General features: G+C 41.5%; 2 protein-coding genes across 3 annotated transcripts; one reads left to right on the forward strand and one right to left on the reverse strand.

Moving 5' to 3' along the window:
• Positions 1–3248: 3248 nt before the first annotated feature.
• On the forward strand, positions 3249–14482 carry AK3 (adenylate kinase 3). 2 transcript variants are annotated; one of them, XM_054286843.1, is made up of 5 exons: positions 3249–3421; positions 7621–7740; positions 10612–10784; positions 12444–12562; positions 13499–14482. In XM_054286843.1, exons 1-5 carry the CDS (start codon positions 3274–3276, stop codon positions 13620–13622), a joined length of 684 nt encoding a protein of 227 aa, XP_054142818.1. In that variant the 5' UTR covers positions 3249–3273; the 3' UTR covers positions 13623–14482. The 2 variants fall into 2 exon arrangements, with proteins under 2 accessions (XP_054142818.1, XP_054142827.1); XM_054286852.1 differs by lacking the exon at positions 13499–14482 and adding an exon at positions 11476–11591 and having other exon boundaries at positions 12444–12563.
• A 1758-nt stretch (positions 14483–16240) lies between these two features.
• CDC37L1 (cell division cycle 37 like 1, HSP90 cochaperone) lies at positions 16241–26167 on the reverse strand. Its single transcript, XM_054284141.1, has 7 exons — positions 26018–26167; positions 24450–24731; positions 22055–22145; positions 19956–20071; positions 19558–19680; positions 18533–18688; positions 16241–17597 (listed from the first exon to the last, which is right to left on the reverse strand). Exons 1-7 carry the CDS (start codon positions 26120–26122, stop codon positions 17496–17498), a joined length of 975 nt encoding a protein of 324 aa, XP_054140116.1. The 5' UTR covers positions 26123–26167; the 3' UTR covers positions 16241–17495.
• Between the last annotated feature and the right edge of the window lie 475 nt (positions 26168–26642).

A 26642-nucleotide genomic window follows, 5' to 3' on the forward strand; every position in this document is an offset into this window, starting at 1 on the left:
GCCCCAACTGATCAATGCCTGGTTTGTGCTGGAGGGCCCAGTACTGGCCACAGCACACAGATGTGGGCCAGGAAGTGCCTAATACAAAGGGATAAGCGTTTTCCCTGATGTAGTGGCTACCCTCCTGTTAATGTGGCTCAGGATATTAGTGTCCACACGCTGGATGGTGCTTAGCTGGCTGTAGGCCGGTTCTCCCCAGTCTTCTCCAGCAGAGTTTCTTCCTTGCTGGTCAGTCCCCAGTCTGCACTGTTGGAAGCAGTGTCCTGGATGCAGGACTCTGTACCTGCTCTTGCTGAATTTTGTCAGTGTCCTGCTTGGCCCCTTTCCCCATCTGTTGTTGCTGAGCTCCACCTCCTGCCCCTAAGCCCATGTGCTCAGGCCATGGTTTGGTGTTACTCACGAAACTAATGAGGGCGCGCTCTCTCTTCTTCCAGAGTTATTCACAGACACTAGACAAAACAAGGCGCCAGGACAGGCCCTGAAAAAACATGATCATTAACAGCTTTTGGTAGGTTACAAAACACTAAGCACTACACTTCTATTCCAGCCGGACTCAGGCCCATCAAATAGTCCACCCCTCCACCAAATGAGGCACAGAAATTATGTGGAAGACCATGTCGTAGTGCCGTGTCTGGACAGCTAGGGTACTATGACTCCTTCCTCATGCAAGTAACCACGTTATTTTGATACAAAGTACAACGCTTGGGAAGTAGTTACCCAATAGTACTAAAAGAATTCTGTATCAAACTCAGAAGAAAGGACTCAGATCTCCAAGGAGCATACCTGACAGAAACTCTCCTGATGGTTTAAGGCCTAAAAAGCCTCTTCAAAGCATCTCTTATGTTTGAAAAAATGCTGAGTAATGTGAAAGATTATTTATTAGTAAGAACATTTGGATTTGTTTGAAACAAGATTTTGATTACTAGTCAGTCACCATGAGGGTTACTTCTATGCTCACTAAGCAAGAGTTAAGTTTTTAATTTATACCAGTACATTAAATGTGTGAAAAAAATTAATCATAATATAGTGCAAGTTGTGTTACATAAACATTGACTACTCTGTTAAGATGTGAATAATTAACTCTGAATGAAGATGATGAAATGTCATTTTCCAAACATCATAATGAGGCTGCCAAAAAAACACTTGCACGTCTGTAAATACAGAATAGCTGTATAAAGACTTGTATACAAACTAGTGAACCATTGACCCTATTTCTTCCATTATTTCCTTTTCCACTTCTCAGTATGCCACAACTACTCACAAAACTACTAGAGTGAGGTTTGGACTTCAGGAAAGATAGCCAAGGAAATGGGAACAATAATTTCTTTTACTACCTATTTTCTGTAATCTAAGTACCCACTTCAGTTCTGCAAAGGCCATAGGTTAGTAAGAACCTGTGTGTGTGGGAGAAGTGCCTTTCTATTCTTTTCCACCCCTTCCTCATGAATCTGTTATGAAGTTCAGAGAGGTTCTAAATAGTCTTTAACAAAGGGATTGTCTTAGCATTCCTGTCTGGATTTCTGAGCTGCTCAATAGGCCTGTAGAGAGGCAGAACCTCAGGCTTCCTTTTTATCAGGCAGATATATTATTGCTGCTTTTTATGCATGGTGGCATTGGAGATTAGATTTAATGATCTCTCTGATAAGTCTAGTTATTTGCTGGATATATATTTCACACAATACCTTCCATTTTCCCATATATTTGCTTTAGGAAGATTTAGCAACACATTTTGTGGACTTCTGCCATTCAGAAGTCTCTGAAGTGTGGAGCTTAAAATGTACTGTTTGGCTTCTAACATTTAATGGGCCTTTGCTGCCAAATTTTGTTTAAGGCTGTGGTGCTTTGGCAGACTGATCTGTTGCCCTGGGAACACTGCTAAAGCCCCAAATGTTTAACTCTTGGTGTCCTAGTACAATCTGGAATAGAGATACTATCATGTTCATTTTTGAAGGTTCTCATTTCTCAGGGTAATGAGACTTGTGCTCAGAGTAAGCTCCATAAGCTAAGCCAGTGCCTTCCTACTTAGTTGTTAAGGCAATTAATTTTATTGACTGGGGAGTTTGGGGGCTATATTCTTATCTCTTTACTGTTTCAAAATACCAAACAGTCATTTGAATATTTTCTTATGGCTTTAGTTGATTCAGTGTAAAACTATTGAAATGAAACAATGTTTTAAACCAGGTAGTTGAATTTAATTGATGTTTTGACCCTAGCTCTGCTTTCTGCTCAATTTTCCATTGTGACCTTTCTGGGACTGTGATTGAGATCCATCAGCATCTCTAGAACCTCTAGCAGAAAGACCCACTTCTGCTGTGGACATGACTGTGAATACTCAGGAAATGGGATAATCCAGTGTTTTGCCCAAAATATTGTGTTCTGATGTAGCTGAGGATCACCAAATCGTTTCTGTGGGAAAGGACATCTTGGTGTTTGGAAGAGCACTACTCAGAACAAGGACAACCTGCAGTTGTTCACATTCAAGTGTCATAAACAAAACTCAGGCCCAGCTCATTAAAACACAGCTGCCTGCTGCTAGACAGTGGGAGCTTATTTGTGAGAGATCTGCAAGAGCAGGGCTGCTGCATGGGGGTGAGGGAGCACAGCAAAGTCAACCACAGCCTCAGGGCACCTGGGCAATGCAGTGACAGTGCCAGGAGCCAAGCAGTCATTAGGTGACAGCCAGGTAAGGAGCCACGTCCTAGTTCAGTTTGGGAAGTGGTGGAGTCACCATTTCTGGGGATACTTAAAAGGTGGGCTTGTGTCAATTTGGGGCATGGTTTAGGGATGGACTAGCAAAGCTGGATTACTTGTTGGGCTCGGTGACCCTTAAGGTCTTTTCCAAACCAAACGACTCTTTCATTCTGTGTATCTGGGGGGGGGGGGGGGGGGGCAGGAGCTGACGGCTTAGGGAGCAGCCAAAATGGGCCTGCTGGGCTGAGGGGTGCGGGGAAGCTGGGCATGGCCGGTTGAACAGTGATGCCTAAATGCGGCCTGATGCGACGCTCTAAGATTCAATTTTCTTCATTTATCTTTTTATTATCGTTATGAATTTATCCCTCCCTCCCCCCGTGCACTTACGTAACGGATCTTTCCTTCCTGCCCCTGATTGACAGCCGGAGAAGCTGCCGCCGCCGTTCCCGGGGAGGACCGGCCCGGGCCGGCCGGCGGGGCGAGGCGGCGCTCCCAGGGAAGGCGGCGCTCCCGCCGCGATCCTGCCGCGCCCCTGCGCGCCCGCGGCCGGAGCAGCGGGGTCAGCGGGGACAGGGGGACAGCATGGTGGTGCGGCCGCTGCTGCGCGCCGTCATCATGGGGCCGCCGGGCTCCGGGAAAGGCACCATCTCCGCTCGGATTATCAAGCACTTCGGCGTGAAGCACGTCTCCAGCGGCGACCTGCTGAGGGACAACATGCAGAAGAAGACAGGTGGGCGCGGGGACGCGGGTGGGGATGTGTGCGCGGCGGCGACGACCCCTCCTCCTGTCCCCGTCCCGCCGGAACGGTTCCCTCGCAGCGCCGCGGGAGCTCGGCGTGACACAGCTCCGCTCCGGGAAGGGACACACGCTCCCAACACGCATTCCTGCCCTTCCCCTCCGAGAAGGGAGGGCGCTTCCCTAATGGGGTTTGCTGCTCCCCCCTCCGTGTGCCCGCCCCGCAGGCAGAGGTGGGGTGACTTCACACAGCTCTTCTGGAGGCCAGAGGCCACCGAAGTGGGCCTCATATCTGCAGCCCTGGGTCCTCCACACGCTGACACTTGCCAGCCTCTTCATGAAAGTGGACGGGGTTGTCCTGTTTTCGTTGTTTTGTTTCACCTCATTGCTTCCTTGTCTTGGGTGCTTTTAGTAAGCACTCAGTGGTTTTTGTACGTGTTTCTAATAGTTCTGATAGCTTCTCATGGTTTCTCCAGCTGGAAGCATCTTAAAAGAGAAAAATATTCACATCTTTTAACAGGCAGGTCCAGAGGAGGGGTTTTGGGCAATCAGACTTTTTTTGGATGTTCATTTGATGGCTAGAAGTAGGGGCACCTGGAATTGTTAACACCTATTCCAAAATTACGCCTAGTCCTGAGCTGGCAGGCATAACATAGTGATGCTTTCAAAAAAACAATAAAAAAACAAAAAACCAAAAAACCCAAACCCCTCCCCACCCCCGCAAAACAAAAACAATGTGCAAAATTTTCAAACTGCATAGCTTTTAAAATTATTATTGTCTTATGAGTTCATATCATGATTAGGTTTCAGCAAGGTCTGTGTTTACATACAGTGATGCTTATACTAGATAAATATACTAATTACTCTTGCTGAATAGGTCTAGCTTGGTCTCTGGCCTCAGCTGAGATACCACAGTCCCTCTCTCTGGTGGATTTTTGCAATATGGAAGGTTCCCTCCTGACTTCCACATCTGCTTTTCTATATGGTGGGGTGAAAAGCCTTGTAAGAACCATCTTAGGCTGTGCGTGATGAAGTATTATTATTTCCAACAACTTCAAGCTGTAGAATATTCCATTCACTTGTGTAAGTATCACTTTAGTATTATGCCAAGGTAACTGGTAGTCTCAGTTTTGGAATACTCATAAGCATGTTTGAAGGTGAAGCTGTGATGTGATTCCCATGTCTTCACACAAACTTTATTTACTCAGTAAGGATAATGACTTCAGTACCATGACTGACTTTACTGTAGTTGATATTATAGATACTGTAAGTTAAGAATTTGTGAGGAGTACACCTGTGTAGACAGACCTGATCATATTCATGCTATTTCTATTTGGTTTCTATCATATATTTTTATTTACAGAGGATCACAAAACTGTTCTGTTATGAACTTTCAGTGGAAGATGTGGTGGGTAGCCATTCCAAGAAAACAAAGGAAATGTTATTTTACCAAGTGTTTTGAGGTTTAAAATGTTTGCTAAATACTTTTGGTTTTGTGCAAGACCACAGAGCACCAGAATCACGCTAAAGGTTGTGCGAGAAGAGGAAATTCCAAGTGGAAATATCATATTGCTTGAATTGAGCTGGGAGCCTGAAGTGATGCAGAGAAGTGATTATGCAAAGAATTGTACGTGGGTTGGACAGAGGAAGGAGAGCAAATATGTGAAATGGAAGTTTAGCAGAGACATTAAAAACCAGAATATAAGGAAAGAAGTCAGTGGACAGCTTAAGAGGTGAAGTTTGCTCTAAATTAGCTACAGCAGAATTTACCAGAATCTGCTACAGAGTTTCTCATTCACTAGTAAACCTAGATGAAACTCTATTGCAATTTCATTGAAAGTCAGTCACTAGTTTCAGAAATGGTTCCCAGAGGGTTGAGATGAAGTATGAGGTAGGAGGACTAGGTAGTACACTGAAAATAGGAGAGCAACTGAGAGGCAACTCAGACAGCCTAGACAAATGCAGTCAAGGCAAAGATCCATGAGTTTTGACAACAACAGAAGAGTCCTGCAATTTCCAGTTCTTTGGGAAAGGAGTTACACTAAGATGGGCAGTTAAAGCCCTTGGAAAATTAGATATAGCTAATAGTAGTTATATGGTGCAAATTTTCTATTTGCTGTCTTGTGAAAATGGACATTGTTGAAAAGTCCTGTTGAAGATGAGTGTTCTTATCATTCTGCAGTTATTATCATGTTCTTTTGGACAGTGGAGAGTCTGTGACCACTTCTCTAATGCTAAGGTAATTATTGTCTGGTTATGGCTAGAGCTTGACTGCTGTAATATGGTTAGAACCTGCTGATCCTTTGTAAATCCATGGAACATGGATACCTGTCATCACCTACAAAGAAAAGAAACCTGTGTTACCTGTAATTCTGAAGATTGCCATGCCTTTATGGTTTCAGATCCAACCTGTAAAAAACCCTAAACCAAATAAAACCTACAAAACCCCACAAAATCCCACTCCCAATAGCAGGAGTGGGGAGGGGGAACCTGCTCTGAGCTAGTGCATATAGATGACTATTTGGGTACGGTTCTGCCTATTTTTTCCCCTCTGTAATAGCGACTTTCTAAATTACCTGAGTTCTGTAAAGGGAGGCAAAAGGCAGCGTTTTTCAAGCTTTGTTGGTCTAATAATGGCTTGCCATATTCTAAACATTTCTGGGCCCAAAAACTCATGAATCTTTCTAAAGTAAGTTAGAATTGCTTCCTGTGAACCTTGTCTTGCAAATATTTTTAGATTCTTGTCGCTAGAGCAATGCTGCAACATAAATCAGTAGCAGACCCAAGCATAAAGTACACATTAAACTATCTAGACATGATTTATTCCTTCTCTCAACTCACTTTTCCAGGGTACATGGTTCAAAGCACACCAGAATAATAAAAAAGATATGAAGAAGGGAGGTAGGGAAGAGACACTTTGTACACAGACAGACAGTCATCTTCTTTCCAGTTTGTGATGTGCTGGAGGACTCAGGCACCACAGTCTGACTCTTTTCCATATAGTGAGCATGTTTTGAAGTCTGGACAAGGTGCACAGTGCCTATTTCTAAATGGTCTTTGTACTTTTCAAAGCCTGACTACAGATGTGAACAGCCAGTAAGGGAAAATTGTTCTTTTATTATTTTTTTTTTCTCATCACCAAATGCAAATCCTATTTGCATTGTTTGGGGTATGTACTGCTTTTCAGTTGCCTCACCTGAAGAAGGGCCTCTGTCCTGTTGTACATTTCATCCACTGAGTGATGGGTCTGGCTTTCTGCTGAAAGTGGTCATATCTGCCTGGGTATCTCCATCCATCTCAATCTCTCTTTAGTTTTCTGTAACTAGACCTTAACTGGTTGCAAGTAAAGGCTTCTGCAGACCCACAATAAAACCAGTCTAGCTGCAATTCTGTGTTATGTAACATAATTGGGTAATTGCTTTATAAATGAAAGATATGGCAACTTTGTGCCTAGGACACAACCCAGGCAACTGAATTTTTTCCTGGCTATATGCATGATTTGGGTGAACTACAGCATGCTACTGCCTGCCATGTAGGAGCATAGTGTGATAGCTGGAACGACAATGCGTGGATGGGATTTTAGTGAGCCAGTGGGATAAATGACTGGTACTAAATGTTAGTCAGTTCCATGGGAAAATACTAGTGTCTGTATACTCCCATAAATAGTGTATACTACCTATAAACACCCTCTTGCCACTCTAGTAATCATAAAAATACATATCTGGCAAGCATGTCCCACTGCATACTGTCAAAGGCATTTATGTTTGTAATGAAGCCTAAGTGTAAATTAATAACTGGCCTCTAAGCTAAGAAAATAAATTTTCTTTTCAGGAAGTCTGAGGGCTGATATCTTAATCAACTTGTTTCCTTTCTATTTTTTATTTTGAAGACTCTTGGTTAACGGCCTCTCCTCACTTTAGTTTTTAGAACTTCATATTTCAAATACATACTAGTAAATTTACTCGGAGGGTGTGTGTTTTGCCCTACAGGTGGATCTAATTAATCTGATATGTGTTTGTATGGTCAGATCCTAGTTGATCATCTTGATATTTTTTAATTTTGGTGTAAGCATGCTGTCTATCTTGTTTACAACTTTTCTCTGTCACCCGATCAAAACAATTTTTTTGCAGGCTTGTAGCTTTTTCTCACTTGCTGGAGGTCAGAGATAGTGTAATCCACCTTTTACTTTTGCAGAAGTGGGAATCCTTGCCAAGTCCTACATTGACCAAGGGCAGCTTATTCCAGATCACATCATGACACAACTAATGCTGAATGAGATCAAAGGTTTAGACCAGTACAACTGGCTATTGGATGGTAAGTTATCGTGTTGGATATCACTATATATGGAGAGAAAATCTGCTCTGGAAAACTTGGGACTGCTTTGGTAGCTGGTAGCCATCTTGTTGTGAAACTTTCAGCTGATAGTCTGCCCCAGTTTCTTTGGCTGACAAATGCTTTGGATGGACCCTGCCCTCAGAACATTACAGAGATATTTAACTCATGTTAAAAAGGGTAGTTCAACACTACAGAAAAATTTCAAAACTGGCAATTCTGGTATTTTTTATGATAATTCATATGGTATTTCCCCATTAAAATAGGCATTGAGAAGTTTCTTTTTTAAAGTATTTTCTTATTAAAGTCCTTGGGGAATGGAAAATTTTTGAAGGATGAGGCCTTGGAATTATCTAAACAGCAAGGCAGGAATGTGATGCAGTAACAAGGTAAGTATGCAAAAAGTACTGCAGCAGTGTGGAGTGTAATTAAAACTATTGCTCAATTGCCCTAAGAGGTCTCCTTCATTTGCTGTTTGGTTCTGTTCTCCAGAATGAACTGTTTTGCAGTTCTGCAGTGTAAGCTCATTGCTTCAGCACTCTTGCTAGAGAGAAAATGCATTTGCTGTTGTCTCATGAGCTGGATGGCTCTTGTTATTCCAGCCCCTGGGAATACATTTGGATGCCCAGCACATATATAGTGTCTGGGCTGGATACGTGTTTTTTCAGACTCTAGTCACAACCCGCCTCTGTAGATAAAGTAATTGGTGTGGCTTTCTATTTAGAGGGAGTGAAAAATCCACAGTGGCCTCTGTCCCTGAGTGCTTTATTATAGTTATATTTATATAGTTGCTCCTACATACAGTGATATGTTCTCATGGCTTTAGTCACAGCTGGGCTCCTTCCTGAGAGAAAGCCTTTATTCCCACAGTGAACAGTACAATGAAACCTACACCACAAAGCAGAGAATGGCAGATATTGGGTTTTTTTCCTTTAGTTTCAGGTCCCATGGACACACAGTTCCAGTCTTGTGGATCTGGATGTGTAGCAGTATAGCAGTATAGTAGTAGTAGCTGTGCCCGCTGGCAGCTCTCAGCAGGAGGATTGTGTCAAGACCATAAGAGAATAAATCAATTTCTACTGCATGTTAATGCGCTCCTGCCTTTAAACTTATGCAGCAGAAAGTTTGTCTGCATCAGCATTTGTAATGAGACCCAGTGAATTACTCTAGGGATAGCTCTGGCATAATGGGCTTCACAGGAACAACACTGTTCTGCTGAAATGTTAACCCATAATCTTAAGTTTGCTAACTGCAATGCAGAACAAACAGATGGGGTCAGTTAGCTCAAACTAGAGCTGCTGAACCGCTTGCATGTTCACTTAGCCAAACACCCATTTACTGCCTTAGAACAGGTTGGTGGCTTCTGGAGTCATAGCAGATGTAGCAGTGTGAGTCATATGTGTCTGTGGGTATAATCCATTTAGATTTACATGCTGTATAATCTAGAGCACTTTTCTCTGTGTTCCTGGAATCTTTGTAATTCATCACCTCTTGCAGATCTTTTTCTGTAGAGAGAGAACACTATGTAGAAAATGTCAGTTCAATTTCAATGAAATACTTTGCTAAAAGCACTTCAATTTGTTGAGGAATTTTCTCATTACTCAGTCCAGAGCAAAATCAAATTTCCAGCTGCAATACTTAGAAACATGGTGGCTGCGAATAGCAAGAAAAAACAGCAGTTCTTGAACAGTGTTCAACATCAGTGTTGAAGACCTGGCTCTTCCTCTGCTCTTACCATTTAGAAGCACTTTCATGCAATAATGTGAATGTGTGAGAAATAGAATGAGGGCAGCTCATGACTGTGATGCAAGCCAGGTGCAAAAGACTTAATACACAAGCAAGGACTTGGTCTGAGCTAATAAACTCTGTCTTTTTGTAATGTTTTTCCTTACTCATGCAATGGACAGATCAACACTATGCAAGAGTTTCTTAAGTTTGTGTCTATTGGTACTTGCCTTTACGAAGAAGTTTACTTGTACAGTATGATGCAAATTAGAAGCTACTGAAGAAAATGAGACTATTCTAGAGCTTTTTGAGGAGAGGAACTGTTCCAGTGAGTATAGGACACAATAGCATGTTCTGCAGTAGCTTTGACCACTGAAGGTCTTTGCTCAATACTTCATTTCAAATTCTTTGTGGAGATGTTGCCTTTCTTGTTCTTTGTTCCCACTGCACTCCTCTTAAGTTCCACTAGATTATCTAATAGTTTAAGGCATAGAATAGGGAGCCACAGAGTTCATGGGGGAAAATGCAGCACCTTTGAAGTGAAGAGACAGATTCCTGATCAGCCTGAGTGTTCTCACAGTCATCATATCTGAGGGCAGTTTGATATACTAAAACTTTCACAAACCTTCTAAATCCTGTACTGCCTCTGGTAAATATATCTGGCTTACTGCAACTGAGTAAAACAGGTTTGTAATCACCACCACCTTAAGCCAGACTTACACAGCTCTGAAAGTAAGATATATCACAAATGTTTCTAGGTGGTTCTGAGGGAAACTCTTCACTGAATGTTTTATTATTCCAAATGTGTATACAGTGCTTTTATTCAGTGTAGTGGTATATGGTGTATATATAAATACAGAGTCTTTTTGCACTTATTTTTTGCACTCTTGGGAAGATTATTAGCTGAAATGAAGAAATAAAAGCTGGGAGGCATTTAAAAAGTTAAAATGCCATGACACACTGAAAGATATTGGAAAATCTAATGTCTATTCCATCTTTATAGAACATGACAATGCTTTTTGGTTTTTTTTTTGCCGTGTAACAATTATTTTCTTTAATGACTCAATCCAGGTAATTTTTGCTATAACTCTGCTTTCAGAATTTTATGAAGTTGTTTCCTTTAAAAAGGTTTCCCCAGAACAGTTGCTCAGGCAGAAGCGCTCGATAAAGAATGTCACATAGACACTGTGATTGACCTAGACGTGCCATTTGAGACCATAAAGTGTCGGCTTACAGCACGCTGGATCCACCCTGCCAGTGGCAGAGTTTACAATCTTGAATTCAGTCCTCCCAAAGTGCAGGTAAGGAATATGCATTGCTGATGGCACTAAATAAGTACTGCATTGTGTTTGCTAGCTGCAGTAAAATATTGTTTGCATAATGTGTTTCAAAACACAGCAGCTCAGAACAAAAAGGCTCATGTCATTTCTTGGGAGTGCAGAATCTTTCTGTTAACACCCTGCTGGTATTGAGGGTATGTTAGTGACCTGGCAGAACCTCAAGCTGTTGGACAATGTTTTTTGTCCCCTGCAGAGCAGAACACCATGATGTTTTGTAAGCACTTGTTAAAGCTGTTCACTGATCTGGAATACTGTCTGCCTTGTGCACTGGCACAGGATCTGGGCATGGTCTTAGCCTATTTGCAGCCTGTACAGTCCAAAATGTAGATTTCTTTTCCTTCCTCCAGAGGAGTAATGCTTTATATATAGGAAACCAGTCAGAGGAATCCACTTAATGCTTTCCCTGTGTTTATATTTAACCAAGATGGGTATTTTCAAGGGAAGAGCTGCAGTATTGCAAAACTGGATGTAGAAATTTTCAAGTCAGGGAAGCTTTTCAAGAGATTAATTTTTAACAGATTTTTATGACTTGAGATATCCTAAAGAGAAGATTGAAGATAAAGACTGTACATTGTTAAATTTTTTCAAGAACAATTTGCTTTAGTGCAACTCAGCTAAAACTGTATTTTATCCTTAACTCTAAATAACTTAGCTGTTGTGGCATCACATTTCACTTGGAAGCTCTATTAATTTACATCAGATATACAGCAGGCCCTGGAGCTTTCGAATTTCAGTGTTGCAGGAAAAGAGGCCAGCTTGAAATACCAGGTAAGCACTGGAAGTGAGCAACTGAAAATATTGCCTTTGTTTTGTTTAAAACAAGGTGCTTAAAGTCATGGTTATTTTCAATTGCAGAAAAGCACAGGCAAGATGGAACAGAGAATTCTCAGACTTACCAGAGTAGGCTTCAGCTGCCAGAGCTTTGCTGTTTAGGATCTGTCTTACCTTTCACTAATTAGCAGACTTACCACAACACAGTGGACTGCAATACTTAAATTGAAAACATGGATTAGAGCTAAACAGGTGAAATACAGTTGTCTCTATTATCTTAATAAACCTGCAAAATGCTTGCTTACTTAGTAGGAACATTCACACATTAGGTCCCTACCTCTGTAGGGAAAGCTTCAACTGACTCTCATGCCAATTTTTTGTACAGCTGCTGTTAAATAATAACTCTTCCATCTTGCAACTTAAAATCAAAGGGCCATTAACTCCTTTGCCCATTTTAGTATTGTCAAATGAAGGTCCAATTGGTCTCTTATTTCTTGTTATACAGGAATGTATTACTAACAGTATTCTCTTGTACGTGAAGGTTTTGTCTTCATATTCCCCACGTTCTGTGAATGTTCCAGAGGACAAATTAGTCAAATTAGTCAAGTTACTATGATCTAATATTCATTGGCAATACTGACAAAACATTTTTAACTGACAGACTGTTTTACTGGAAAGTCAACAACTTAACATTCTAGACAAGAACACATGCAGCACCCTCTCTTTATAAGCAGAAATCTACATCCTGATTAAGTGGAAATTGATCATAATTTCAATAGAAAATTACATAAAGCATGCTTAAAGAGAAGTAAAAAGTATACTCTGGCATTTGCTTTTAACCATGATTAGGGCATTGATGACATTACTGGCGAGCCCCTTGTTCAGCGTGATGATGACAAGCCAGAGACTGTCAGCAAGAGGCTCCAGGCTTACGAGGCACAAACAAAACCCGTCCTAGAATATTATCGGTGAGTAGTAAAATCTGTTCTTCCACATTCCAAAATATTACTGTGCATCAGCATACTGATGGACAGATCTCTCTGCTACAGAATATATTATACCACAACAGTGAGTGTGGTGTGAGTAGCTGTGTAGCTTTCATGAACTCAGTCAGAAATCAACCCAGCAGAATAAGTATGATTTTCCAGGGCTGCATGAGACCTCCTGGAACCTGTGTGGTAAAATAACCTGCCACTGCAGCCAGCCACATTTAGCTTCATAAAGAATGCTATGCATTACTCAATACCTCCATAGTACTGCTATGAGCAACAACAGCTCTGGTGGGTGAAGCAACAGACAGTTCCTTCTTTTGCAAGAATTTACAATGTTTTGTTTTCTGGATGTATAAGTAGAACACTGCTAATAAGTGCAAGGGGTCAAGAAGCCATACACAAATAAAGAAACTGTTAGTGAGGATTTAAATGTGGCTGTTCTAAGAACAGGACTGTGACTGGGCACAGCTAGCAAGACTCTTTAGGAATAAGTAGCTAATTCAGAATTGTCATTTGCATTGTGGAGTGGAAATAAATTACTAGTTCTTTTAAGAATCAAAATTATACACAATATTTCTCCTAATGTAAAGCTGCAAGCATCATATTGCTGATTCGTAGCAGGTCACCATGCGGAGCTCTAGTCTTACCTTGCCTAGACAAAGAAATCAGACTCTGACAACATCAATGGTTGTCCTTTTTGTATTTCCATATTCACCACCCTTCATTGTATTCTTCCAGGACTGTTGAGCAGAAATCAATGTCCAGCCTGCATTTCCAATGCTACAGCTTTCTTGGTGTTACATCACATGCATATTTTCACACTCCCGCCAGGATAATCTTCAAGTGAGGTGGAGATTTTGGAACAATTAAACAATTTGACATCTCTAATGCTTTCTTCTTTTTCTTCTTTAGGAAAAAAGGGTTATTGAAATCATTTTCTGGAACAGAAACCAATAAGATCTGGCCACATATCTATGCTTTCCTTCAAACCAAGTTGCCAGATGTGAGCCAGAAAGATGCTACCAACCCCAGGTGAAAATGGGTCAAACTTCTGCTTATCTGTCATAGCTCACTCCCAGTTACATGAGATTCTGCAATCAAGGATTTGTCCAAGTAGTCTACCAGACTCATCAATAATTTAAGTCCAGTGCTGTCCTTAACTTACACTAAATTTTGTTGCCTGTGGTTACCACTTCAATGCTGTATTTTTTTATATTAAATATACCTAATTTCAAAAATACAGTAACTGTCCTTAACAAAAGTCAGTACTCTTGTGTCTCTTATTTGGCAAACACATTTGCAATATTGATTGATGAAGGAAACACATTTCAGAATACATCTTAATTAGAAAGCACATTGACTGATTTACTCAATCAGTAAATAAAGCAATGACAAGAACATGCAAGCACATTCCTTGAACATGTGCCTAGCTGGAGCTAGCCAGAAGCTGTGAAGAACAATGATGACTGGTCTACAAAGAGTTATTTCAAACCAGAGCTCCTGTGTATGGAAACTGATCTTATGGAAAGGTTAGCTTCGTGTTTGCTTACATAGATGTGACTTGATTTTGCTCACCATAAATTACACTTGTACCAGGGCAAATTATCTAAGCAAGTATTATGTTTCTATTTCTGCCCTCAGAGCAACTATTTTGCAGAAAATGGGAGTTTCAATGATGTGTAACACATTTGGTAAAGCCTCTAATTTTGTGTGACCCTGCAAGACTTCATCAGTAAAAAGATACTGAACAGATTGTGTAATCTGGTAAACCTGTAGCTAGCTAGCTGTATGATCTTGACCAGTGAATGCCTTTTGTACTATCTTTGAAAACATGTGCTCACTGATGCCAGTGACATGATTTCCAGTGGTCAAAATATTAACTTTGGCATATTACTGTAGCAACTGGACTGGTTTTCACGTGGTTCTTGTCTCTGACCAGCCCTTGTGTTAATTCACTACATAACTGGAAATACAAACTTCCACAGTGCACAGTTCTCAACAGTCCAGGCACTGCAGACACTGCTATTTTTCAGTGACTCCTCCCAGCCCTTTTTTAATGCTCATCAGAGTGGGAGTTTCAGGAGCCAGCAAAATCTGAGGAACAAATGGTCTAGGTAATGTCTGAAGTAGCTGTGTCCTAGTAATGCAGATTCCAATCTCCTTTAGCAGTGACTGTAAACAGCTACAGAGCTGGGGTGCTGACATACCTTGGACTGCATCTGCACATCCAGTTTTAGCATTATAAATATTCAGACATATTTCAGTCTAAAAAGAGATAGCCATTGTAGAATTTGTGAAGTTTTCCCCCGACTATAAATTAACAACATAAACAGCAGCTATCAGTACAATCAGTTTTCCTTTCATTTAAAGAAAGCTTGCCAAGAAGATTGACCACTTGTACTGTCCTCTTGAGGAAATACCTGCTGCTAGTATTCTTACATTTTGATTTCAATTAAAAAGTAATTTTTTTTTCATCAGCATACATAAATTTCAGTGAACCAGAAGGAGGAGGGGGAGGAAATCTCATTATTTGACATTTATTTCTGCAGCATCCAGTTTTACCCCCTTGGAAACTTAAGAAATAACTTCTACTGTGTAACAGGTTGTTAGATCCACTGCTAAGGGTAGCAAGTCACTGTGCTATATTGCCCTTACTACCCTTGCATACAACATTCAGTTAAAAAACAACCTGAAGTTACTTGTTTCCCTTTAAGTTTCCTTTAATATTTAACTAATTATTAAGGAGGAGGCAGCGTTTGCTTACCCTTTCCTGGAGGATTTGCCAAGTTTAACCAGATGCAGTAGAAATTTGTACTTTTTGTCTCAAATTTGCATGTGGGACAGAACTGCTCCTTGCTCTTCAGTCTGTTTGCAAAAGAAGGCTAGAGAACAGAAGTCATATGGAAAGCTACTTCTGAGTGTATTTGTTATTGCATTGGTACTAACACACTGGTATATTCTGCAGACTTGGCTGTAGGCAAAACTGAAAATTACTTGAATCTATTTCCCGAATCACATAATAATTAAGGTTGGAAAAAAAATTCCTAAATCATTGAGTTCAACCTCTAACCATCACCACCCTGCCAAATAACTCACAGCACTAGGTGCCATGTCCAATCATTTCTCAATGACTCCCAGGGATGGTGACTCCAACACTTCCATTTTAATGCTTGGCAAACCTTTCAGTGAAGGAAGTCCTCCTGATGTCCAACCTGAACTGGCCTGGGCACAGCTGGAGGCCATTTCCTCTTGTCCTGTTACTTCTTACCTGAGAGAAGAGGGCAAACCCCACCCAGCTATACCCTCCTTTCAGGCAGTTGTAGAGAGTGATAATGTGCCCCTGAGCCTCCTTTTCACCAGCCTGAACAACCCCAACTCAATGAGCTGCTCCTCCCAGGACTTGTGCTCCACTGCTTCACCAGCTCCACTGCCCCTCTCCAGACATGCTCCAGCAGCTCCATGTCCTTCCTGGAGTAAAGGGCCCAAAACTGAGCACAAGATTTGAGGTGTGGCCTCACCAGTGCTGAGTACGGGGGGTCAATCCCTGCCCTGCTCCTGCTGGCCACACCATTGCTGGCACAGGCCAGGATGCCATTGGCCTTCTTGGCCACCTGGGCACTGCTGGCTCATGCTCAGCTGCTGGCACCAGCACCCCCAGGGCCTTTTCCTGTGAGCAGCTTTCCAGCCACTCTGTATCAGCTTGTGGCACTTGTGGGGTTGTTCTGCATGAACTAAAAACAAGGTAGGCTATGACCACTGAACTTTTGAAATCAATATGTCTTCCAAACCTACATAAAATCAGGACAATTCAGTAATGCATGAAGAATATGTATGGGAGGCATAAGCTGTCTTTGCTACTCTTCCAATTAAAGTATACATAACTAACTTGCTGTAATAGCAGCACGTTAGAAAAGCACAGCAGAGTTCTGGAGTGCAAGATTCTGTTGTCTATAAAATGTATTTGGATTTCCAGCTTCTTAAACAAGAAGCTTCTAATGCTTTTCCACTTAATGTTTGAGTTTACAATGTCAGAAACCCAATTTGGTTGAATAACGTATGAAGTAACTTTCAAACAGTGCATGACACTTCACCCTATGTGACTTGTAACAAAGCTTTTTGTTTAAACTGAGGTCTTAGCCTAACCCTTGTACAAGTTCCCTTCATCAATGACTTCAACCATAACAAGACTTGGGTATAAAAAAATAATCTGAAGTTAGCCTGATGAACAAGAAAAGAACCAGACTCCCAGAAATCATACAACTCAGCATTCATTTGTAGACAAGTGATGTTATGTTTTAGGATTAAACCAAGTTATGTTTAATGAAAGTACAATATAACATTTATATCCCCTTAGTAGAGGTAGAAAGCCAGTGTTTTAATCTAATCCATTCAGATCAGAAATACTGATACCAGATACTGATTTATTGCTATTAGTGATAACCAAATTTGAGAGCTTATACTGTCAGCAAGGTAGCATGAATACAGTTGCAATCTCCAATATTCAGAGTAAAACATATCCATATCTGTAGTAAGACAATAGCAGATTCTACCAAGAATCTGCTGCTTCTTGTAAACATTGTATTTGTGCAGATGTTTAATTTCTAAAGTCATGAAAGGCAAGGTTAGTAGCAGAAAACACATCCAGTTTCACATTCGGCAATATAAGAACCCTGCTCTTCAAGGACAACTAAAAACCTAGCAGCACATTTCAAACAATATTACAAGTTTTTTCTTAATTACTCACCCTTCAAAGTCCCTCCCCCAAACCAAATCAAAACAACAAAAATCTGACACTAAAAATAAAGTGCAGTACCCAGAAAAATAAGTGTCAAGAAAATAGCCATGTTTGTTTCTTTGGGGGAAAAAAAAAAGGGAAATAAAGGAGTACTTGGCCTCAGTCTTAAAAGTACTATAATGTGTCCATCATTTTGGATTCTTCTTCATCTCTTTGTATCACAGAGTTGAAACTGCAGACATCTGTGTTTATGGAACCTTGTAGATCTCCTGTGTTCTGCAACAGATGAAAAACTGACAGCTTAATGCTTCATAATTACATAGATGGAGGGAGAAACAGAGAGAGAGAAACAGAGACTGTTTCCATTGTCCATGTTATGATGAGACAAATTTACAATAAAAAGGAAGTAAGATCTGAAAACATCCTCCACCAGTATTTTGTCACTATGTCAAGAATTTTTTAAATTTCCTAGCATAGCTTGTATTTGGTCTTAATACTTCTAGCACCTAACTGCACATTTATATAAAATTCAGCTGTTTGATCTGTTGATACCTCTGAGAGGTACTTTAGTCAAATTATTTCAAACAAGTACTTTCAATTGTGACTCCTTTCCTAATACATAATTTTTGACAATCTTTTAAGTTGTTTCTTCATTACAGAATGTGGCCCTAACTGGAACTGCAAAAAACACCTAAGTATACCCTTTAACAGGAAGACTTTCCTTAAACTTGACTTCTCTTGCCCAAAGAAGTTGTGAAGGCCTGGCTGGATGGGGCTGTCTGGCCTATGAAAGGTGTCCCTGCCGTGGCAGGGAGTTTGGAACTAGATGATCTTTAGGGTCTGCTCCAACTCAAACCATTCTATGACTCTGTAACTTACTTGACTGATCCCAGGATTTTACACTGCTAGTGGTGATGACTGGGAATACAGTTCTAAGATCTGATCAGATTTATCATGCAGTGTTTATTTTAGGAAGGAAAATGTAAAGGCAATGAACAAACATATACTTTTGACCTTTTGCTGATGCTGTGAATTCCAGCAAGTAAAAAGAAAGGCCATAAATGCCTTGTGTATTAATAAAACTGCATGATATATCCTAAGCACTGGCAATTCAAGAAATAATCCTCTTTATATCTCAGAAAGGTACAGCTTCTCTAGGCAGGACCTAATCCTACCTTAGTTCAATTAAATTTTGGAAATAATAAACCTACCTGTAAAAAAGATGTCCATTCTCCCACACAGCCAGGACTGACATTGAGATCATGGAGTAACATGGTCTGAAAGCCATGTGATTGTGACCAGATTCTCACTCTCGCCTTGAAAGCCTCAAGTTCACTTTTAAAGGCCTCAAAGTAGCCTTCTCCTGTCTGCCAAGAAAAAAATGAAGTATTCGTTCTTTAGCAATTTGTTCTTTTGAATTGTAAGCTTACACAGTGCTGAAAAAAAATCCAGGCAGTAATGACATGTTATACCTTTTGGGGAATAACAACTGTGAACAACTCAGGGATAAAGTTAGTCAATTTAAAGTTATCTTTCATGTAGATTTCTTTTTAAGACAATCTGTAGCATTTATATGCATAAGTAAAGTAGCTGATTTGTCTGAGAACATGTAAAAGCAAACCTAATTTTAGCCTGTAATTTATTCCAACTCAGAAGGTATCCTTACAACAGGTGCTTGTTGAAGCCCTTTGATCAAAAGTAAAGCACAAACTAACCCACATTTTAAGTATACTAGTTTAGGCAATATTAGCATCCATTAGAGTCTTGAACAACTAAACACAGTCTGTAACAAATCACAGTTTCAGTTTTCCCACCTTTTTCCTACAAAGCTCTGGATTGCCCTATTTCAGTCATGAGAAAGGGACACTTTATATAGCTGCCTCACAGTAAGGGGGAGACTTTGAAAACGTTTGTAATTAGTCAACAGTCAGACCAGTTTAAGATCAGTTGGTGTTTGCTGTTGTTACTTAGTTATTACTTGTCTGCGACACACCTGCTGTCCCCCAGCCGCATTTTGCTTTCCACCTACAACAAGCAAAATTCACTAAGCTTTCATTTAAGCAGAACCAGAATTATAACGAAATGTTCTATCTAGAAAATAATTGCTATCAAAACTCGTTCCCATAAGCCTAAATCAGTCAAAAAATTATTTAGCCTCACATGGTTGGAAGAAATCCCTTCTAAAACACTTGTACTGTATCAAGAGTTTCTCACATTATTACCCAAGTTGACTTACTTTGGCTTTTTGGAAAAAGAGACGAAAACATCCTCTTGGATCCACATTGCAGCTTCTGGCAATTTCTATAATAAACTGCATTACAACTGCTTGGTGTGCTACTTGCTCCATCAGAGCTCTTTTCTGAAAAAAAGAAAAAAGTTAAAGTTATGATTTAAAGATATATTTCTAAAATTCAGCAGAATTTCCCTGTTGTTCCAGTTCCTAAGCAGATGTGAACTGATGCTTACAGAAACAAGAGGACTCATAGTTAGGTATAACTAGACATAAATGTGACAATGCACTATCAATAAAGTAGAGGGGGCTGGAAGAACAGTTAAACAGCTAATGAAGTTGGTCACATCTCTACTGTGCAAATAGGAAAATGTGTGCTTCCAAAGATTTAAACATCTTCATACCTGTTCAGCTTCTAGATGAAAACACCACAACATGAGATACCTAGATGTTTCTTCACATACAAGGTATGGGTGATCAGACAAAAACCTTTGACTATCATCCCATCTGCTCAGCATGCCTAATAAGAGAAACACAGTTAAGATATTCTAAAAAGATAAATGATTTAATGCAGCAAGGAAGTTACCTGTGTTGATACCAAGGATACATAACAACTTGGCAATTTATTAACCTCAGAATAATAGTATGCAGCTAAATGTGGGGGTTTTATTTATACATCTAGCCAATGCTGAAAGAGCACTACTAGAAGGCATAATTAGTCTTTGAAGATACTAAAAGTAGATTATAACAGTCATGCACTTCTAGTAATGCTGATAATTTATTTTTAATCAGTTCTCACAAGCTAACAAAATGGTGCAGATACCTGCTAGTTACAACACCAAATAGCTTAAAAAGTTTATGGACAGATATTTACATTAAGTGATTCTAACAAACACCAATCCTCTAAATGTTTGCAAATAAAAGAACAGAACATGTAACCTGTCAAAAATTAAAGTGCTTCTAAGATACAGCTTGCTAGACTTTTAGAGAATTCAAATTAATTATAAAAACAGCTTGATCTCAAAAAACAAACCCCCACCAGTATTGGAAAGTTAATTAGAACTTTGAATGGCAGTATCATGGCACTAGCTTCAAGTAACAAGCCAAATGTAAAAATCAGAACTCAATACTCATAGCACTTCTTCAAGTTGTCCTGTTTCTGACAGTCATTATTGGCAACAGGTACCACATGCACAGCTTCACCTGTCCATCAGCACATAATTACAACAGGGCTGAAGATAATTCAATGGTAATGACCTGAGCTAATCTTAGTTCTAGCAAACAAATGCTGAAAGAGAAAGCAACAGGTTGTATTTCTTTTGACTGTTTTCAAGTTACTCTGTGTAAGTTCTTCATTGTTTTGAAGCCAGAAGAGGATCCAGAAGCAGGACTCATGCAATATAACGAAGTCCACACTGCCCCTCGGCAGCAGCTAGCATGCAACAAGTGACTTCAGAAAGCATTAATGTACTGTGGCTTTCTACAATGGACTTATGTATCACAAATTAAAATAATAACATGGCTTTGAACACAGGCAGTATAAAAAAAAATTACCTTCTGTAATAAGACTGCTTCTTTTAACAGTCTAATTTGAATTTAGACAAAGAGTAATTTTGCCCAACTCTCAGCTAGGAAGCCTACAAGATAGTCTCTTCTTTTTTTACCTGCTGAAATGAACAGCAGGAGAGATGTTTTCTAATTCCAATATCATTACACTGAACAGTTCAGGTACTTAAGAGAACCTGTGCCAATTTACTACTATTTGCATACTCTTGACAGTGTTTTGCCTTTACTTGATACTTGAAAGGCTTGCTAAGGTTAACAGCCCTTTCTTTAAAAGCCCTTTTCTTTTTAAAGCCCTTTCTTTAAAACAGCTTTAAGTCCCTCAGAAGCCAAAAAAAAAAAAGTAAAAACAACTTTGTAAGAACAACTGAATTCTGCCAATACAGTCTTATTCTTGATTGTTCCAGAATTCCAAATATGGCTGTACTATACTATAGCATGAAACCAGCCTGAATGGCAAGCACTTCAGAGAACCATACAAATTTTAGATCACATTACAAGATCAGTTTAGTGCTCAGTCGGGTTTAATAATTACGACAGAGCTAAAGTGACACCTAGTGGATAACTAAGTATAGTTTTAAATACATAATTCTGAGCATACATACTCCCAGTGTAGGTGTTAACAAATATGTCCATTTAATCAGTCATTACCCTTATAAATTAACAAGTAACAGAAAATAATTTAATAAAACATTTAACTTAATCTCCTTTAAAAAAGGAGAGAGCCATGGATGACCCATGCACTTTTATATACATAACTTATATGTCTAGGAATGTCCCTGCCTTTTCCCACTGGTGTGGGATATCCCTGAAGTCCTGATAAAATAAAACTGAACAGTCTGTCATTTAGGTCTTTCATTTATTAGCATTCATTCTGTACAAGAATGAGCAAATCAACAAATTCTGTAGGAGCCACAAGATGTTGGAAAAACACACTCACCAAAGTGTCTAATCTTTTGTTCATGTTTTTGCATCAGTGGTTCAGACACAGCCTCATCTTCAATTTCTTTTCTTTTTTGATTAATAAAACTCTGAGGAAGAGAAAGATTGTACTATCACATAAAATCCACACATACTGTTTAGTGACATAAAGGAGTTATTATACTTTGTTACCATTTAAATGGCTATGTTCTAATTTTAGAGTTGTATCATATTTGAGGAAGATTTTTTTCAGAAAGTGTCTAACCTAGTAACAGAATTCTAAAGTTTCCTTATAATCTCTGAAAAACTTCTGTTTTCATATAGGAACTTACTGATTTGTTAGTAATGAGAATCATGTACCTTGCAGTCTGGATTAGGAGAAATTAGGAGATGTGATAGTGATGAGAAACTGCTTTTTTATATTCTTAATGTCCATTTGTAGCTCTGTAGCCTATTATTGTATAACTATATAGATTCATAGCTAGAATTTCACCTACTCGGTTAGCAAGAAAGACAAAATACATTCCTAAAAGCTCAATCCTCATCTAGTTTCTTCTGAAACCAAGGACAACACTCCGCCATAAAGCACTAGACAGGAATTGGGGCTTCAGAAGAGAGTTGAACGAAGAGGGGGAATTACCTCAACATCTGTGTTTCTAATTGGATATTCTTCTCAATTATGCTAATTTGCTACGCTCGTAAAACTGTAGTTTATGTCACATGTGCACCTTCAGTGCATTTTTCAGCGTGTATTTTGGTGTGTTGTGCATCTGAAGGGACCCTTCACAAAACATTAACCAAATTTATCACCTGACTGTGTCTGGCTTGTGACTTTAGGGCTCAGGAAAAGGCAATGATAGCTGTTGAAATTAAATTGTGAAATCAAAGATAAGATCCTCCTATTAAAAAAAGTTCATGATAAGTAATTTGTATTACAGTAGACAGTATTAGAGGCAAACTAACAGTTGCATACTCTGGGTCAGATGGGACATTTAAAGACCAAAGAGTTTCAACCATCCCTGCCCAGGCAAGAACATCCTCCACTGGATTAGGTTGCTCCAAAACCAGTCCAATCTGTTGCTTCTAGGGATTTGGTATCTACAGCTTCCCTGGGCAATTGGTTCCAGCGTCCTAATATCCTAATAATAAAAAAGAATCTTGCTTACATCCAATCTAAACCTACCATCTTTGAATTTAAAGCCATTTCCTCTTGTCCTGTCAGCACAGGCTGTGATAAAAAATGTTTTTCTCCCTCTTTCTTACAAGGCCCTTTAAGTACTGAAAGGTCACATGAAGGTAAATTAGGGCTCCCTGGAGCCTTCTTTTCTTCAAGTGAACAACTCCAGCTCTCCAAGCCTTTCCTTGTAGGAAAGGCGCTCCAGCCCTCTGATCAGCTCTGTAGTGCTCCTCTGCAGCTGTCCAACAGGAGTCCTTCTTGTATTGGGGACCCCAGAACTGGGTGCATTACTTTGGGGTGGGTCAGCAGAGCAGAGCAGAGGGGCAGAATCCCCTCCCTGCCCTGCTGCCCACCCTGCTCTGGATGCAGCCCAGGACACGTGTGGCTCTCTGGGCTGGCAGTGCTCATGGCTGGGTCAGGTCCAGCCTCTCACCCACCAGCGCCCCCAATTCCTTCTGGGCAGGGCTGCTGGGATCTGTTCATGCCCAGCCTGTGCTGAGACTGGGGGTTGCCCTGACCCAGGTTCAGCACCTTGCACATGGCCTTGTTAAAACACAGGAGATCCCCATGGACCCAGTTCCGCATCTTGTTCAGGTCCTCTGGAAGGTTTCCTTCACGTCTGATAACTGCACCACTCAGCTTGATATCTGCAAACTTCCTGAAAGTTGCATCCAATCAGTCTGTTTAATTTTAATGAAGACATAACACTGGTCCCAGTACAGACCCCTGACGGACACCATCCTTGTGTCCATTGGACTCTGAGCCATTGACCACTACCCTTTGCATGCCACCAACCAACCACTTCCTTATCCACCTAACAGTTCACTCATCAAATCTGTCTAACTCCAGTTTAAGAGAAGGATGCTGTATGAGACCACATTCAAGGCTTTGCAGAAGTCCAGATAAATGACATCTGTCACCCTTAACCAGTCCACTGATGCCACCACCTCATCACAGGACACTGATAAGGCCACTGAAGAATTGGTCTGGCAGGACCCACCCTTGGTGCAGCTGTGCTGAATGTCCCGAACCACCTCCCTGTCCTACGTGTGCCTGAGCACAGCTCCTAGAAAGGTCTATTCCGTGGTATATTCCATGACCCTCCCAGGCACAGAGGTGAGTGACATATTGTGTTTTTGTGCTGTACAAGACACAGAAGACACTCAGAGACACGTAACAACTGGAATGAACAAAACAGGCTAGTACTTGCTTCCATGCACAATGATGTAGGTCATACCTTATTAAAAACTTCTTTACTAACAGGATCTGTGTTCCATAGATTCTGTCGTTCCCTCTGGTTTAGCGCTTCTTCTTTTCTTCTCCACTCTTCCTCTCTCCATCTCAACTCGGCAGCTTCAGTCCTTGCTTGAGCAGATTCCTGATCACAGGATTCTGAATTATGCAGTGCTAAACTACCAAATTTTTGCTGGGCTTCTGCTAGGTTCCATGTGCATTCTACAGAGTGCTTCACAAATTCTCTTTCTTTTTGGCAGGCTAATTCAATCCCTTGGCTGTATGTCTGTGAGGAAAATCAGACATGCTATTTATGGAGAGAAAAATGTTGATTTACAGTTTCTATAGAAGCAGACTGGCCTAAATCCCAAAGCTAATAAAAATGCACCTGGAAGGCACCTTAGATACACAGCATTATAACAGCAGAAGTGATGAAGCATGGCAATGTACAGTTATGTCTTCTAGAAAGAGATTTCCAATTCGAGTCACCCTAAGTTTATTAAGTTTATTTGCAAAATCATGGATCATGTGCTGCTATCAGTAATAGTCTCCAGACTGCAAAAATACTTTTGACACAGCTGAAATCCCTCTGGCTGTCTTAGGGCTGGAACATTAGCAGCAGCCAAGTGTGAGAATACTCTGAATATATACTTCTGATAAGAAAGTATTGGGCTTACGATGTCAGATCACAACAGTAAAGTAACTGCTGCCTGCATTTCAGTATTAGTACCCAAACAAATGGCCAACATCTTCTCTTGAATTGGCACAAGAAGTGGTATTTAAGTTATAAAGTGGCCAAGGCCCAGCACAAACATGTGCTCCTTCAGGTCAAATCTGTTGAGGATGTCACCACTCATAGCTGGGAGAGAAAAGGGACACCTTAAGCAACCCTATTTATATTATTTCCAGGTGTGTGCTCAGAATTTACACTCACTAATATGCCAAGCCTTTCCCACCAAGAGTGAAGAAAAATGCATCCATATGCATTAGTTCCTCAGCCTTCCACTGCCACGTTATGAAATCTGCAGTGCTGATAGCCTCTGGCAGGGGCACACGAAGGATAATTTGTGAAAGACTATCTGAAGGAAACTTTAACGCAAGTAAATCAAACTTATTGTCCCAACTTTGTTTGAGAATTACAGCATTTTTATTTCTGCAGTAACAAGAAGAAAATTCCACCGTTGGAAGGGTAACGTAATGGCAGCTGCTTGCGAGACCACACAGAATTCCTCACAACGCGTTTACAAATCGCCGCCTCGCCCCGGCCAACAGAGAAACACACCGCCTCCCTATCTGCTCCCTGGGCACGGGGACGCCGGGATAACTCCAGCCCAGCTCCTTCCGCATCGCCTGCCCGCGGTGGAGCTGTTACCAGGGCGGCCCGTCAGACCCCACCTGTCCCCACCGGCCCTCGGAGCCCCGGCGGACGCTCCGGCACGGCCCCGTCCCGACACGGCGACCCCGCTCCCGCCGCCGCCCCTCCGCGGGCCGCGCCGCCCGGCACCGACCCGCACCGCGCCCCCGGGCGCCAGACGCGGGGCGGGGGGCCGGGGCTGCGGGGCACGGGCGTACCTCCACCTCCGGCAAGCGCTGGTGGAAGGCGGCAGCCTGTGTCCGCTCCTCGTCCTCCTCCTCCGGGGCGCCGCCGTCCCGGGAGCGCGGCAGCCACAGCGCCATGCCCGGTGCCGTCCCGGCGGCGCGACCCGTTCGCCGGAACTGGGGTAGCGACACTTCCGCCGATGGCAGCGCGGCCGGGAGCGCCCGCCCTCGGCGCGTCGGGAGGAGCGAGTGGCGGGCGCGCCTCAGGGGCGGCACTGGAGGCAGCGCGGCGGGCGGGGCGGGGCGGGCGCTGCCGCGGGTCCGCCTCGGCCCCGGCTCCGCCCCGGCCCCGGCTCCGGCCCTTGCCGTGGCCGGTGCCTCTGTCCGTGCGTCCGCCTTTGTCCCTGCTTCATGGCTGTCTCTGCCGCTGGCCCTGTCCTGTGCCGTCGGCTGTCCCTATGCCTTTCCCTAATCCTGCCTTTTCTGTGCCGCTGGAAGGCCGCTCACCTCTCTGCAGGCTGCTGCACGGCGCTGGCAAACAACCACGTGTGTGTATGTGTGTACATGTATATACGATCCTTCAGTTCTAAGAGCTCCTAGGGTGCTGTCTAGGGTGTTGTAATAGCTTGGCTCTCATCTGGGAATGGAAGTTAGGATA

This window comes from Melozone crissalis, unplaced genomic scaffold (genome assembly GCF_028551555.1).
Source record: "Melozone crissalis strain CALT ecotype California unplaced genomic scaffold, PUWL_Pcris_2 ptg000005l_1, whole genome shotgun sequence".
Lineage (NCBI taxonomy): Eukaryota > Metazoa > Chordata > Aves > Passeriformes > Passerellidae > Melozone > Melozone crissalis.